The 17,404-nt window shown below is 41.3% G+C and overlaps 1 protein-coding gene and 2 pseudogenes across 1 annotated transcript; all 3 read right to left on the reverse strand.

Annotated features, from left to right (window-relative positions):
- Positions 1-4,053: 4,053 nt before the first annotated feature.
- LOC104603473 (polygalacturonase inhibitor 3-like) lies at positions 4,054-4,554 on the reverse strand. Its single transcript, XM_088897965.1, has one exon. It carries the CDS (start codon positions 4,552-4,554, stop codon positions 4,054-4,056), a length of 501 nt encoding a protein of 166 aa, XP_088754091.1.
- Positions 4,555-7,973: 3,419 nt separating this feature from the next.
- LOC148802724 (polygalacturonase inhibitor-like) lies at positions 7,974-9,225 on the reverse strand (annotated as a pseudogene).
- A 3,467-nt stretch (positions 9,226-12,692) lies between these two features.
- On the reverse strand, positions 12,693-13,480 carry LOC148802725 (putative CCR4-associated factor 1 homolog 9 pseudogene; annotated as a pseudogene).
- Positions 13,481-17,404: the final 3,924 nt, after the last annotated feature.

Below are 17,404 nucleotides of genomic sequence, written 5' to 3' on the forward strand. Positions count from 1 at the left end.
TGTTCAACGGCACGGGCCTTGGAAGCTTGGGCCTTGCGTTCAGTGAGGTGAGCATCCTTCTCCTAAAGCTCTTTCTTGAGCTTCTTAGCATGAAGCTCTAGCTCCCCAATGTGGTTACTCTTGTTCACCATCTTTCCCTTTAACTTGCCGATGACGTCGACAGCTTGCTACACTCAAGACTGAGATTCACTCACCGCCGCATCAGCATTGTCAGCCCTTGTCAAGTGTTGCTCAAATTGCTTGACTAGGGAGTGAACTATGGTGTTCGTCTATAAAGGAAAGAATAAGTTTAAGTACAAAGACACAACTCGGGAATAGAACGTTGAGGAGGTTAGAAGCTTACCATCATGAGGAAACACATGGCTTTGGTGTCGAGCTCACCAGATCGCAACTCAGAGAGGTCGGAGACCTCCTTGGAAAAGATGTCCTCCTTGCTTTTGATCAGGGCAATCCTGAAGTCCATGATGGACCTTCTCTCCCTAGGAGTGTCCTTAGATATTTGGGCCTTGTATTGTAGAGGGTGCGCCTCGGACGATTGGGCCACCTCGGTCTCATGTGAGGGCCTCTCCGGTTGATCTTCCCTGACTAGGTCGACCACTAGGACTTCCTCAGCAGCAACTGGTGCAGCGGGCTCAAGAGTTGATGCTCGAGGTGCGTCCTTGTGAGACACCTTCCTCTTCCTCATGTTTTGGAGGAACTCCAAAGTCAAAACACCTGGCATGTCTCCTGCACAAGAAGCTCGAAGAAGTTTGTTCCCAAGCCGGTAAGACAAGTAGTAACTGACCTTGCCCGAGGTGCTAGAAGGGTTTTATTTGATTTGGTAGAGTCCGGCAAAGGTCTTGATGTCAAGGGTAAGGCTGAGGTGAAAGAAAAGGGAAAATTGTACTAACTAGGGTACGGATGGAGTCTGGATGCAACTGGTTGAGGCTAACATTGTAGTAGTTAAGGACCTTGGGAATGAAGGGGTGGAGCGGAAACCAGAGAGCTACCTTCAGAGCCTCCTCGAAGACGACCACTTCGTCCTTGTCGTGATCCTAAGGGAAAGCACTAGTAGGAAGGGAGTAATCGTAATGGTTTGGAAACCTATATCGAGCTTACCAAGCTATGGATCTCCTTGGCAGACAACTCAGTAGGAACAAAGTGATTCGGCACCCTGGGCCTAGATGGCTGACGAGAAGATGAAGCCCCTCTATGTGAACCTTGTTAGTTTTAGATTGAGGCCCTCTCTTTGGCCTGACAGGATTTTACCCTCACCTCACCAAACTCACTACTCAACATAACTAAAATGAACAAGGAAATAAAGGAAAAGGAGGACGACTCACTGAAGGGGAGAAAACAATTGACCTCTTGCCAACTCAAACTGAAGATATCGACAACAAAGTGTTTTGTGACCTCCAAATGCACTAGAGCTCAAAAATGGACAAAGTAAATGGGTCCCCAAGGGCCTTATTTATAGGCGCCTTAACTGACCACGAACGGGACCAGATCGAATAGATCCGATGACTCCCAGGGGTGTGATTGTTCATTATTTTGAGGCAAAAATCTGTTGAGCACGTTTTTCACGTCTACGGAGCTTAATGTTCGCATGACATTCGTACGTGCTCGAGACACGACTTCCCCCCCCTAAGGTTGAGCTAGTTGAGTTGAACAGAGTCTGAACCATTGGTTGGAGTGTGGCTGAATCAGAGACCGGGCCAAATCCATTCAACTCGTTGAGACTCCCCGCCCCGAGTTGACTACGTTAGGCTCGGGAGTGGGGGGCCATTGATAAGGGATAATTTGGCCCGTCCAATGATGAGACAACACGTGGAATGACTGAGTGATATGGCGACACTTGTAACAATCTCGGACACTCTCAATAGTCCTAGTCACCTCGGGTCACTCAGCCAAGACTGAGGCCCGAGCAGCTCACTACATCCATCGACCTATCGAGGTGCCATGTAGCCTCCTTCTAGAAGTAAGCCAACTGTCTCTGATCTCCTTGGAATTATGGTGCATGTCAACGGATCTTATCTTCACCCCCATCCAATTCGGACAAACCTAGATAAGCCTTATCAGCTTAATTGGAGCCCATCCTCGGGTGCGAAGCTAACGTCGAGTTAGACGGGCCAGTGATTTCAGACACACATTCGTGAGGCCCACAACAATTTGCTTATATAAAGGCTTCACCTCCACCCTCGTAAGGTACGTGTGATTTAGCTTTTGCACTCAATCACTTTCAAGCTATCAACTCTCCCAAATCTCCAATGCTAACTTAAGCATCAGAACGCCCACTTACCGAGATAAAACATCTTAGAGCATTCTGATCTTTTTCTCTTACGGTTCAACCCGACCACATAGCTAGTCCAAAGTTTGAATTGCCTTCTAAGAGAGACACAACAAAATTCAAACATTATTAGGAATCATCAGCCAAATTTTTTTCAGAGTACAGACATGCCTAATATAGAATTCTGAATTATGCAACAACTCTATAAAACATTCAAAAGGTCAAAATCCACACCCTATACACTCATATCCACCCATAAATTAACATCAATTCTAAATTGACACCCACCCCCAACTGTAGTTTAGGCCCATCAATTCTGACGTGGGCTGAAAGGTCATTTCCCCAATTTTTTTTTCCGTGTGGCTTTGGTCATAGTCAATTTAAGGCGTCACTGAACCCGGTATTGCCAATTATATCAAAACTGCCTATCGCTATTGAATGGCCATAAAAAGGGACCCACCGACTTGTCTTTGATAATTTTTTATTTATTTTGGATCAGTTCATTGTTATATATGCTTGTCGACATCATGGGATGGGATGACGACAATCTATTATCAACCATTAATGCACTTACGAGACAGACAGACATATCCTTGCTATAATTCTTGCTACGTGGAGAAACGATGGCATTGGCAAATTTATTTTATCGAAAAGTACGGCTTTGTCAAATCTTTCTGATCCACAACCTATATTTTATGCATCAATGACTGCCCGTAAATTAGCATTAATTCCGAAATGACACGTTTAACACAAATTCTGATTTGATGTGGGCTGATCAATCATTCTCTCATTCTCTTTATGAGCTTGAACCTCTCAATGCAATTTGAAATTCTGACTTTGACAATCCGACTTAACCCTAATTCATGATGATAAGAGCTTAAAACGAAATTCAAAATAAAATATTAAAATACAGCCCTTTAATTTATATATGGATTATTTTACAATTTCCAAAAAAAATTCAAATCTCTCTCTTTATTAACCATTTTTTTTATTTATTGAATATTACAGAAAATATGAAAAACGGAGTGAAGCGAAAGAGTTGAATACTTAAATCTATAGATGCCTATGTATATATAATTTGTACAGTATTATTTGATAGACGGTAAGTGGTGAATCCTTCGAAATAAAATCCAACCCAACTTGAATCCTTCAAAAGAAACATTTTTCACTGTTGAACTGGACAAGAAAATTTTAAAATCATGACTTAGCAAATTAGTTCCACTAAACGAATTTCATCAAACCACGAACCTATGTTACCATTGAAATTAATTTCCTTGCAGGCAAAACAAAACATTTCTTAAAGCTGGCATGAAACCATGGACATGACACCAAGAAAAGTTACAACATGAAACAGCATGGTGTTTAAAATCGAATCATTCAGGGTTTCGGTTACTGGTTTGAATGGTCTGACCGTTTGACCCAAATGGCCAGTCCATTCTGACAAAAAAATTTTAAAAATTGAAAAATGATTAAAATCGTTTAAATGGTTTAAATGATTAATTGGTCGGTTCAGTAGTTTGCTGACCAAAATCAACAGTTTTGGAGGAAAAATAAAACTGGTCAGATCAGGTGACCGGTTCCCAATTTTTCCGGTCTCTTTCCGATCCGGTCCGGTTTTGAAAACCATGTAAAACTGAAAAGAACTTTATCTCAGCTATTCACTAAAAAAAATTAAAAAGAAGAGAACAGCATTCATATATATCTGCATGTTCCAGCAAATTCCTTATTACAAGAAATTATTCTTGTTGAAATCAAAATTCTCAGGCAGTGATGCAAGGTGTCTTCTTTCACTGCATGCAGACTGGTTTATTTGCACTTGTTCGGGAGTGGTGGCCGCACAAACAGCGATTATGGGCAAAGGATTTGGCACCCATCTTCTGCACATTCCCACCGAACAGAATCTTTCCGCACAGCTGATTATAACTCAAATCCATGCTTTCCAAATCCAACTTATTAATTAACTGCTTCGGAATGTTGCCGTGAATCTGGTTGTGGGACAAATCTAAAACTTTTATCTTCTTTGGAAACTTCACCTTCGTCAGATCAAAGTCGAGTTGGTTGTGAGATAAGTAGATCCATTCCGCTGCTCCATTCTCCCTCAGCAACATTGATGCGTCCCCACTGAGTTTGTTATGCGACAGGTCGATGCTTGAGACGTTAATCGATGTTGGGATTCCACCGGAGAGCTGGTTGTGAGATAGATCGAGAGTGAAACCGCCGTATTCGCCGTCTTTGAAACTCCCAAATGAATCGGGTATGGTTCCGGTGAGTTTGTTCGAATATAGCATTAGTATTTGCAGCTTGTTAAGGCTTGCCAAAGAGGCCGGGATTGGACCAGAAAGCTGGTTGTAGGTCAAATAGAGACTCCAGAGACATTTGAGTTGGCTTAGAAATTCAGGGATAGGACCCGAGAGGCTGGTGTCCGATATACGGAGTATTTCGAGGTTCTGAAGTTTTGTGATGGAGTAGGGGATGGAACCAGTGAAATTGTGGGCTATGTATCGCTATCAGAGCATTGGTTTGGGAAGTCAACGAAGATGAGCTCCACGTCTCTTGACCATTTAATGATTAATACTTATCGGAAACCCGTGTGCTTTGATCATGCTCAATTTCCAGCATCATTGATATTCCAACAATGCCCATGGTTTATATACCATTACAAATGCACTATTAGACAGATTGTTTGTTGGTATAATTCTTTTTTCGATCTGTCTATTATTATTATTATTATTATTTTTATAGTTCATCCAGGTTCTGTAACATGCATGGCTGCTCACAACCCATTGAGTTAAGTATAACATGTATACGTCTTAGCCTTTCGACTATAATATCAGGGTAAGATAGAAGAGGAGAGACAAGCAAGTGAGAAGAGTGGTTAAGAAGGAGGGAGGAGGAGGAAGAGAGAAGGAGGCCACGGCTGTTGACTCCTCCCTCAAATCTCTCTCTCAACCCTCCTCTTATTTTTAACATTTTTTTGTCATTTTAGTTCTTAAAATATAATTATGATTTTTTATTATTGAACCACGAATTGTTGCCCGGGTTAATTGAGCGGTTTAGTGGTTTAACCATCTGATTGCTGACAGATTAATGGCTTTTGGGAAAATATCCGGGCTAGGTGACAAAACTAGCGAATGACCCCATACATTGTACCTTTATATAATTTTGTCAAGATTCAAATTTTATTTGTTATATTTAATTTGAGATTGCTATTAAATTGAAAAAAAAATAAATCAGGTGACTAGAAAGCCCTTTGGTTTCAAAGAGAACCATTTTATTTTTTATAAATTCGTTTCTCATACTTTTATTTATTTATCTATTTAATCGTTTTATGTTTTATTTAATAAATTTCTATTAATTAATGAAATAACATTTATAACATAACTATTTAACTATTCTTACAACGAAATAAAAATTATTAGATTAATTAAGTTTTTTTAATGGGTCCCATGCTTATATTTAATTGTATATATGTGGATATACATGTGTCAAAACTACAGAATTTTTCTTTTAAGAAAGTTTAGGAGTGGAACTATCCACTTCTTGGATACTAGTTCTCTAGTTCTTGAAACAATAGGATCGCATGTATTTGATAGAGAAGCTTTCTAGTGAATGATCCCGTAATAAAGAATGAGGAAATTTGCTGTTATGTATGAAATTTTACTAATTTTAATAAATATTAGTTGTTATTTACCCATAAAAATTATTAATAAATAAGTAATTGCTATATATCACTTATATTTCATTCATAATACAAATTATAGTATTATTTAGTAACTTACCATTTGTTTAATCATTTTATGAATTGTTTTATTAAATTTTAAACTAGCGAAGGGGCTCTGCTTCGTAGGGGCTGGAATGGAATTCTCAACCTGTTGACCCGTTGATTCGGTCTTTGGCTAAAAATCGTTGAATTGGTTAATGATCTATTGATCTAAGCAGTCAAATTATTGATTTGTTGACCTGCTCAATGGTTTTTGGATGCTTTTTATTTTTTTAATCGGCCATCTAGGCAATTGGTTCCGTTCTATCTTAATCTTGGTCTGTAGCAAAAAATCGTTGAATTAATCAATGACTCATTGACCCGGGCGGTTGAACCATTGACTCATTCAATGGTTTTTTGTCATTTTTTATTTTTTTATTAATTTTTATTATCGAGAATAGGCCATCTGTTCGAACTAAACAGTCAAACCATTGACCCAAAAATCGGTGGCCATAACGGTTCCATTTTTAGGTTTTTGGGGATATCATTGAAGTCGAGAGCGTTCAGGTACGAGAGATCACCGACGGCTTCGGGGATCTGGAAAGGAGTGTGGATGTTGTAGAAGAAGATTTGGGTGACACGGTCTGAAGGGTCGCATCCGACATAGTTCTAGGTACAACAATCGGTACTGGAATTCCAGGAATCAAAGTAATGGGGGATTTTCAGAGATTTCTTGATTTTCCGAGAAGACTCTTTTGTCGGCTGGATGGCAGCGGAAAGGGTAAGCAGAGAGCGTAAGGGATGGGAGAGCGCAGGAAACCAGGAGGAAGAGAAGGAGAACAAAAAGCATAAGAAAAGATGCACTAGAATCCATTTCTCTGGTTGAGAGAGAAATTTTACGACGAAAAGGAGAGTCGTTCTCGTCTCTCTATATATAGTATGAGACTATGAGAGGAAGACTTGAGTAGTCAACGGAGATAAGCTCCACGTCACTTGTTCTTTTAATCCTTATTGGAAATCTGTGGCTTCGGTCATATGGTCAAATTTCAGGCCCTAGATATTGCCAATAATGCCCATGGGATAGGCATAGAGCGGGACCCACTAACAGATTTTTCATTTTTGTGATAATTTGGAGTCTCTTCTAATATTAATGCAAAGGGGACAGATCTTTGTGATAGTTTGAGCATTTCCTACGCGGAGAAAAGAGGACAGAGAGATTAGGACGACTTCTGGCTCAGCCACTCTTTGAAATTCCAATTTCCAAATAATTAACGCTGGGCTCTGGTAGGTAAATGTGTTGCCGGAAGCTATGGGCCTTGCAAATTTCAACCATTGGAAAAGTATGATACACCTTGTTTATCAGCAAGGGTGTATCGGTGCTTTCACTCACGTGTTTTTTATTTTTATTTTAATTTTTTAACTTTTTTTCAAATTTTTATAAATGTTTTAAATTATTTAATAAATAAAATAAATGGATTTACCAAAACACTTTTTAATAGGTGTATTGAAACCCTAACGATATGATACAATACATTTAAATTTTAGTGTAAGCTAATTGATTAATCCAAACCTAGTCCCCGCTGAAGTGCATCATATTTTAGTACAGGCTACGCTTAATCCAAACCTAAGGCTGTGTTGTTGCAATGCAAATGAATTTACACTGATCCAAAATTATTGCAGTGCAAATGGTTTGAGTGTAAATCATGGTCCTGTACTTATTTTAAATTTAATCTTTTTTTTGTTTGATTGCGATACAAATAAAAAGAAAAATAAAGTAAAACCCAGAACAAAATTAAAGGAAAATTAGTATATTTTTTTTCATTTGTACTCCCACGCATTTATGCTAATACAAATAAAATTGCACTGCAACCAAACACAGCCTAAATCTCTAACCTGAAAAGATGCAAAATTAAAACCTAAATATATCTCTGGCAGGTTTGATTCATTAACTATGATTTTGGTACAATATATAGAGAAGAAGAGGGACAACACAGAAAAGATGAACACAAGGATTTTGTTGACCAATGAGTGCATCAACCATTAATCCACCCAAAACAAATCAGAAACGAAAACAAGAAAACCTAATTAACAAAGTACATTGACCAGTAACCATTTTTTCCCCTGCCAACAAAGTCCATTACGCTGCCGCGCCACCCACGATGAACCGACTACTTGCACTTGGGGAGTGGCTGACCACACAGACAGCGGTTATGGAAGAAAGAGTCTGCACCAAACTCCTGCACCTTCCCGCCAAATGGTATCTCTCCGCACAGTCGATTATAGCTTACGTTTAGCCAATACAAATTCAATCCTGTGATCTCTTTGGGAATACTCCCTCTGATCCGGTTATGCGATAAGTCCATATATTGTAGGCTCTCGGGAAGCTTCACCCTGGAGAGATCAAAGTCGAACTCATTCCATGACAAGTCCAGACAAGACAACGTTCCGTTTGTTTTGAACAACGCCGATGCATCTCCTGTAAACTTGTTATTTCTAAGATAGATTGCGTCGGCATTGAAATGGCTTAACGATTAGGGAATTTTACCAGAAAGCTGGTTCTGGGAAAGGTCCAATACAAGGAAGCGATTTTGGGATGCCCAAAGTGAGTCAGGAATGTTTCCGGTCAATTTATTACCTCCTAGTTTAAGAAGTTCAAGTTTGGGCAGATTTGCTAAGGAAGCTGGAATTGGACCAGAGAAATTGCTGTACGATAGATCAAGAAACCAAAGGTTCTTCAGTTGGTGGAGGAATTCTGGGATGGGGCCAGAGATATTGGTCAACAAGGTACGTAACATTTTCAGGTTTTGAAGTTTTGTGATGGAGTAGGGGATGGGGCCGGTAAGATCGGCAACATTTACGAAATCGAGGGTGTCGAGATATGGAAGATCACCGATGGCAGCCGGGATTTGGCCTGGGATGCTGATACCATTGAAGCTGAGTGTAATGACGCGGTTCGTTTGGAGGTCGCAGCTCACGCCCAGCCAATCACAGCAATTGGTGTTGGGGTTCCAAGAGGTAAGTGATTGAGGGTTGTTGAGGGATTTCTTGATTTTGAGGAGGACTCTTTTACCGCTAGGGTTACAGCGAACGGATGAGGCGGAGAGAGTGGGAGACGGGAGAGAGGACGAGACCAGGAAGACAAAGAGAAGCACAAGACGGAGTGTGTGAGTATCCATTTTGTGGTGATTCACATGCATGAGAAAAGACATGAAGAGATGGATGGACGAGGTTGTCAATATATACGTAAATCTAGTTTGACTAGCCCACAGAGGGACTGGACTGAATGCTTTGCTCTAACTTCGACATTTTCTCTCTGTGCTTGAGCTCGACCGATCTAAAGTTGTTTTCTTTTTTTTTTTTATGGATGGGATAAAGTTGTTGGATTGAGACTTCATCTCTCACAGTTTTTTGGGAGCTAATTGACTATACAAAATATCATTATCGTAAATATTGATGAAAGGGCTAAAATGTCAGTTTTACCCTTCACCTCGTCCGCACAGAATGGGACATCAACGAAGCCACCGTCGCCACCGCTACAACCTTTAAAAGCGGTGGTCATCACTAACGGAAACCAGTCGATACTACCCGAGAATCCCCGCCGTGTGACGGTGAGAAAGGTGAGAGGAAGCTTGCATCCAATGGTAGGACAGCAGCTGCGCAGCTGCTAAACCCACTACAGCCCTCGCCAGTCGCCGCTAGTGGTGTTTGATTCGTTCCTATTGCCGCCGGTGCACCGAAATTTTGTGTTGGCTTCGACCCAGTCTATATGAACAAGAAGAGTCAATTGAAGCGTTTGTTTGGTATCGTTGTCCTTGCTTCAGAAAACTGTGCCACAAAAGCATCATGTCGACAAAAATGGTGCTCCACCAAATGAGCATTTGTTTGGAATCATTTATCCAAAAACAAGGTGCTCCAAGTCACATCTTGGAAATTAGGAAGGTGTGGCTTAGAGCAATGTCAAATTTGGCATTTCCTGGAGCTGCAGCTCATTGCTACCGACAAGGACATGAGATGGCAGTCACGAGTCAATCAAAGTGGTCATTATTTGAATTGATATGGTGCACCGCAACGTACTATATCATAAATGTTTCTCTTCTATTTTTAACGAACCCTAACCCTCTTTTGCATTTTTTCAGCCGTTGGAGGTCGACTGCAGCCAGTCACCAGAGACCATCTATGCAACCAGTCAACGGAGGTTTACCCGCACAGCTAGTCACTGGAGAATCAAACAAAACGCCGAAGATCAGTTCTACCGTCTGTTTTGTCACCGGACTTTTTTCATTCACTGGAAGTTTGTGTTCTTCAAGTTCTTTATTTTTTAGTTACTGTTTTGTTCAATCGCCGGAGGTACCAGGTTTGTATTCTTCAAGCATTCTGAGTTTTTTTCTTTTTTTTTTTTTGTTTTTGTCGAATAGTGTGATGTTTGCTCTTTCATCACTTGGAAAAACATATCAGTAGAACATCTTCAGATTTCCTACTAACTTTAATCTACTCTCCTCTCTACTAACCCAATTAAAATATACCACCTGTCCCTACCCACGTTAGAAGAGATTTAGCCTTCCAACAACCCACTAACTAGCATCTTGCATCTTAAAACTTCTAGCCATGGTTTTCAGAACCGGATCGAACCGGACGATCAGACTAAAAAAAATGTGAAGGTGACCAGTTTCGATTTTCCTCAAAACTAGATTTTTGCCAAAAAATCGTTGATTTGGTTAACAAACTATTGACATGGGCAGTTAAATCATTCAAACTGTTCAACAGTTTTGACCATTTTTTATCTTTTTTTTTATTTTTATTTTTTTAACAAAACGGGCCGACTGTTCGACCTAGGAACCGGACCCCTGATCGGTATGTTCTTTGGGTTGGTTTTAAAAACATTGCTTCTAGCCATTAAACATAACATGATCTGTTATCAAACCATAAATTGTTGCCCGGGTCAAGCAGTTTAGTGGTTCAAACATCTGATTGCTAACTGATTAATTGTTTTTTTTTTATTTAGAAAAAAATCCGGTTAGACTTTTTACTTTTGTTCTTGAATCTTAAAGCATGTAGACTTCCATTCTTTGTACTTGTAAAAACTCTTGAAGCATATGTAGATAGGATAGTAGACTTCGAACAGGTTAAAGTTATATTTCTGATTTACTGTATTAGGTTTTGCTCTAATTCGCCATTAATAAGTGAAGAACTAATCGTAACTTCTGGGATTTTTATTTGGGTACATTTAGGAAACGAGAGGATGTTGTTGTTCAAGAAAATTTTACTGCTTCATTTAGTGAAATTCCACCTCTTCATTTCATCTTTTACATTTGAATCACTTAAAATATATTGACAATCAAAGAACTTACCATTACCTCTATATTAAGCCGTGGATATATAGAATGAAAGGTATCGTAGAAATTTCAACCGAAATGAACCTCAGAATATATTTGGTGGGAAGTAGCAAAATATCTTAAAGCAGCTGGCATGGCCCTGGCACAAAAGAAGTGATACAAAGACGATTAACAGAAAACAACAAGACAAGAACCATATTTTAGTGATTGAAGGTGTCTTCTTTCACTGGATGCCGACTGGTTTACTTGCACTTGTTAGGGAGCGGCTGACCGCATAAACACCGGTTATAGGCAATTGATTTAGCACCCAGCTGCTGTACATTCCCACCCAAAGGAATCTTCCCGCACAGCTGATTATAACTCAAATCCATTCTTTGCAAATCCAACTCAATCACCTGTTTGGGAATTCTGCCATGAATCTTGTTGTAGGACAAATCTAAACTCTGCAAATTCTTTGGAAACCTCACCTTCGTCATATCAAAGTCGAACTGGTTCTGAGATAAGTCGATCGATGTTACCGCTGCATTATCCCTCAACAACATTGACGCGTCCCCACTGAGTTTGTTATGCGACAGGTCGATGATTGAGACATTAATCGAGTTGGGGATTCCACCAGAGAGCTGGTTGTGAGATAGATAGAGAGTGAAAATGCCGTGTACGTCGTCTTTGAATCTCCCAAATGAATCAGGTATGCTTCCAGTGAGTTTGTTCTTATGGAGATCAAGACTTTGCAAGTTGTCAAGATTTCCAAGAGAAGCTAGGATTGAACCAGAAAGTTGGTTGTACCCGAAAGAGAGATACCAAAGATTTTTGAGTTGGCTTAGAAATTCAGGAATAGGACCCGAGAGGCTGGTGTTCCATATGCTGAGAGTATCGAGGTTCTGATGTGATGGAGTAGGGGATGGAACCAGTGAAATTGGGGATATCATTGAAGTCAAGAGTGTTCAGGTACGGGAGGTCACCGACGGCCTCCGGGATCTGGAAAGGAGTGTGGATGTTGTAGAAGAGGATTTGGGTGACACGGTCTGAAGGGTCGCATCCGACGTAGTTCCAGCTACAGCAATCGGCACTGGGATTCTAGCAATCAAAGTAATGGGGGATTTTCAGAGTATTGGACGAAGATAAGAAGGCTCGCGAGAGTCCCGGTTTGAAAGTCATAACAAACGGGACTTCCTTTGTTTCTAGGAATCAAGGAACCCCTCTGTATATAAATACCATAAGGTTCAATGGAAAGGATCATCGTTTTGAGAGCTTCCTTTGTTTTTCTCGTGGTATCAGAGCCATAACAAACGGGAGCAAAAAGTCTGTGCTCTAAGATCCAGGGATTAGTAGCAGTAACGAAGTTGCTGAGAACAACACCACATTAAGCGGCATCGGCATCGTCTTCTCTCCCCTACTCTTTCGGTAGGCTCCGGCTGGTCAGGATCTTCACCAGGTACCCAAAATCGTACACACTGTGAAACGTCACCCAACTTACCAAATCATTGCAAACGAGTCCCGACGACATCATCAACTTGGTGAATCGACTCGAATTGATTCCCTTCTCATTGTTCTTCTCAAAATCCACCCCCTGTTGCCTCAAAATCCACCCAACTTGGTGCATCAACTTGGTGCGTGCACGTCACGGGAGACATCGAAGTCGCGGAAGTTGAATTCACAAATGTACCGGTTACTGGTGCCCAAATCCGGAAGGTTACCGTTGGCATCGGAGGTGAAGCCGACCTGGATGAGATTCAAGTAGTCCATGTTGGTTTTTAAGACGAGGTAATGGTCAGCCGGCTTCCGGTAGTAAAACTTTGCATTTCTGCCCCCGGGACGGAAAATGATGCCGGGGAATTTTGTAGCCATCGGAGAAGAAGAAGGGGTATGTGCTGCCTATATCGGTTCCAAGGTCGTGAAGGTCTTCTGTAACATTCCTAGTATCGAAGTCGCCAATGTTGAGAGGCTTAACCTACTTAAGCTTGCTCCTAGTGGGCATCTTGGTCGGTTCATCATCCGGACAAAGTCTGCTTTTGAGAAGTTGGATTCTAGTTATGGATCATTCGAGAAGCCATCGAGAGAAGAAGAAGGGGTATGTGCTGCCCGGATCTGGATCAACTCGAATTCGGCTTCGAGGTTGTCGGACCAAACTTCCCGTATTATGATGGGCTTCGAATTTGAATTGGGGTCGACGCAAGACATGATTGTTGATGCCTATAGATGTCAAATCCTTGAAGTAAAGTAAATATCTCTGGTTGTTCCAAATCGAAGATCAAGAGCTGCAGTGAGCTTCGAAGGTTGGAATTACGAGGGTTTGTTGACGATTCAGAGGATAATCAAAGACTGTCGTGTTTCTTACTGTTTCTTCTCGATATTTTTGCTGACAAGTCTTGCTAATCGGTTACCATGGCTGCCAACAATGAAAGGAACGGTGAGAGCACAAGTAAGTCGGAATGGTGGGGAGACAGACCCCGCGGTACGTCGACCGGGCATGGAGCAGGTCGAGGAAAAGGGGGTGGGAAAAGGGGGTGGACCCTCTGGTGGACGTGACCGAGGTTCAGCAAAACCTCATGCTGCTCAATCATCGGCAGGGCGTGAGGTGGCTACTAATGCAACCATAACCGACGGAGACAAGACCTGTCTAAACGGGCTTAATGACGAGCAATGGTAGACTCTTGTAAGCATGCTTGATGCTTACAAAACCAGGACTAATGAAAAACTCTCTGGTAAGACTTACTCTACTGAATGGATTGTTGACTACGGGGCATCACATCACATGTTAGGGAATTTAAATGTGATCGTCGACACCTATGATGTTGCACCTTGTCCTGTTAGGTTACCCAATAGTGTGCACACTGAGGCCGTGAAAGAAGTCACCGTTGAACATGGAAATAATTTTAAATTGTTGCACATATTATATGTTCCAAAACTCAATTGTAATTTGTTGTCAGTAGGTCGGTTACTTCGTGACATAGATTATATTATGACGTTTACTAATAAGTTGTGTGTGATATAGGACCGCATCTCAAGGACTACGATTGGTGTGGGTGAACAACTTGATGGGGTCTATGTCTTCAAGGGTGTGGCACCGATTCGAGCTTACAAGACAGATGGAATTGGGTCATGCGATTTATGGCATCGGAGATTAGGACGCCCTTCTTATCAAACGGTTAGCTCACTTCTTATTCTCAATAACAGTAAGAACAAAACCTGTGATGTTTGTTTGAAGGCAAAACAAACTAGAGATGTTTTTATTCACAGCAACAATAAGGCGATTGATTGTTTTGCATTAATTCATTGTGACCTATGGGGTGCTTATAGAGTTCCTGCATCTTGTGGTGCGGTATATTTTCTGACAATTATTGATGATTATTCTAGAGCGGTTTGGATTTATTTGCTAGCTGAAAAAAGTGAAGTTGGTAAAACATTCAAAAATTTTTGTGTCATGATTGAACGGCAATTTAATAAGAAGGTTAAGGTAGTAAGAAGTGATAATGGAACAGAGTTTAAATGCTTGAAGCCATATTTTGGCGAGCAAGGAATTTTATTTCAAACTTCTTGCATTGGGACACCACAACAAAATGGTCGTGTGGAGAGAAAGCATCATTTTGAATGTAGCCAGAGCACTTAGGTTTCAAGCACATCTTCCGATCAATTTCCGGGGTGAGTGTGTTTTGACCGCAGGATACTTGATTATCCGGACACCTTCGACCCTTCTTGGTGGTAAAACACCTTACGAGATGTTATTTGGACAAAGTCCTTCTTACAAACGTCTCAGAGTTTTTGGTTGCTTATGTTTCTCGCATACTAGGGACCGTGAAAAGTTTGCCGCTAGGAGTAGGAAATGTGTCTTTGTTGGGTACCCTTCGAGAAAAAGGGGTGGAGATTGTACGACCTTGAGTCTGGTGATTACTTCGTCTCACGAGACATGGTGTTTAGTGAGGCCGAGTTTCCCTTTGCCACTCCGGAACTTCAACCCTCCGTAACCAGTCCTCCCGTAGCCAAAGAAAATATTGGGTTGCCTTGGGCCACTCCTCCCGACATGGTATCCGAGACACCTCATATAGAAGTCGGGGGGAGTGACACGATCAATGAAGAAGGACATCCGAACATGGGTAATGATGAGGAGGCAGGTCCCCCTTGATGAGACAAGGAGCCCGACAGATTACAGAGATAATAAAACTCCAATTGCTCCTCAGCCCACCACAGAGGCATTAGGCCGCGAACATTGAGAAAAGCGGACCCCCAACTATTTACAAGACTTTGTCACACACTCAACTCGTCGCTTAGACCCCTCCATTGTTTCTCTTGCATCATCTCAGTCCTCGGGTACTCCTTATCCCATAACTCATTATATGACATATGATAATTTTTCTATGAAACACAAACATTTCTTAGCAGCTGTTCTTGTAGGCCGAGAACCTACTCGTTTCTCTGAGGCAATGATTGATGCTCGGTGGTGAGAGGCTATGCGCCAAGAGAGACAGACTTTGGAAGACAATGGAACATGGACCTTGGAAGACCTCCCACCTGGAAAAAAGGCAATCGGGTGTAAATTGGTCTACAAAATCAAGTACAACTCTGATGGATCCATTGAATGATTTAAAGCACGGTTGGTAGTCCTGGGCAACACTCAAGTTGAAGGTCTTGATTACAATGAGACCTTCGCCCTTGTGGCTAAAATGGTCACAGTTCGAATCTTCTTAGCAGTTGCTGCGGCCCAACATTAGGAATTGCATCGGATGGATGTCCACAATGCTTTTCTACACAATGATCTCCATGAGGAGGTTTATTTGAAACCTCCTCCAGGTTTTTCGGCCTCTAGAACTGGAAAGGTATGCAAACTCCGAAAATCGTTGTATGGTTAGCGGCAAGCCCCTCGGAACTAGTTGTCTAAGTTAGGTGCTGCCTTGAAAACTTTTGGGTTTGAACAGTCCTATTTCGATTATTCCTTATTTACATATTGCAAGGATGGGGTTGTCTTGCACGTCCTGGTTTATGTTGATGACGTAATCGTTTGTGAGAATAACCCAAAGTTCATACGCAAATTTAAACAGTATATGAACCGATGTTTTCACATGAAGGACTTGGGTGTTCTTAAATATTTTTTGGGCATCGAAGTGACTCGCGGATCATCGGGGATATTTCTTTGCCAAAGAAAATATGCACTTGATATTATTACGGAAGCTGGCTTATTGGGATCCAAACCTGCTCACCTTCCTATTACTCGGGAATCATAAACTTACTCTTGCCGACGGCAAGCTCTTGGATGACCCAGAATGGTATCGACGTCTTGTGGGCCATTTGATTTATTTAATCATTGCACGACCGGAGCTCGGTTATTGCGTCCATGTCCTAGCTCAATTTATGCAGAGTCCTTGAGTTGATCATTGGGATGCGGCCTTACGTGTGGTTTGTTATCTAAAAGAACGTCTTGGTCAAGGAATATTTTTGCGCTCTAATAGTGATCTGCAATTATATGCCTACTGTGATTCGACTAGGCGAGTTGCCCTCTCACTCGTTGCTCTCTTACTGGGTAATTTATCATGTTCGCACATTCCCCCATCTCTGGAAAACCAAGAAACAACATCTTGTCTCTTGTTCCTCTGCCGATGTTGAATACCGGTCAATGGCTACTGCTAGTTGTGAGTTGAAGTGGCTAAAAGGTCTGCTATCATCTTTGGGTATCTCTCATCCTCAACCTATACGCATGTTCTATGATAATCAAGTTGCTCTGCACATTGCCACAAACCCTGTTTTCCATGAGCGGACCAAACATATTAAAGTTGATTGTCATTTCATTCGCAATGAGCTCCAAGCCGACACTATTGCACTTGCCTATGTCCGTACCGATGAACAACTTGCTGATATTTTCACCAAGGCCCTCAGACAACAACAGTTTGATTTCTTCCTTCCCAAGTTGGGCATTCGCAATCCTCATGCACCACCTTGAGGGGGAGTATTGGACGAAGATAAGAAGACTCGCGAGAGTCCCGGTTTAAAAGTCATCTGTACCCATACTAATTTGTATAGGAAGTCTCTTTCCTTTCTGGATTAGGAAACTTTGTTTTAGAAAGTCTTGGGGAACAAGGAACCCCTCTGTATGTATATAAATACTATAAAGTT

Source organism: Nelumbo nucifera, chromosome 2, assembly GCF_055504915.1.
Source record: "Nelumbo nucifera cultivar China Antique chromosome 2, China Antique-T2T, whole genome shotgun sequence".
In the NCBI taxonomy this organism is placed as follows: Eukaryota; Viridiplantae; Streptophyta; class Magnoliopsida; order Proteales; family Nelumbonaceae; genus Nelumbo; species Nelumbo nucifera.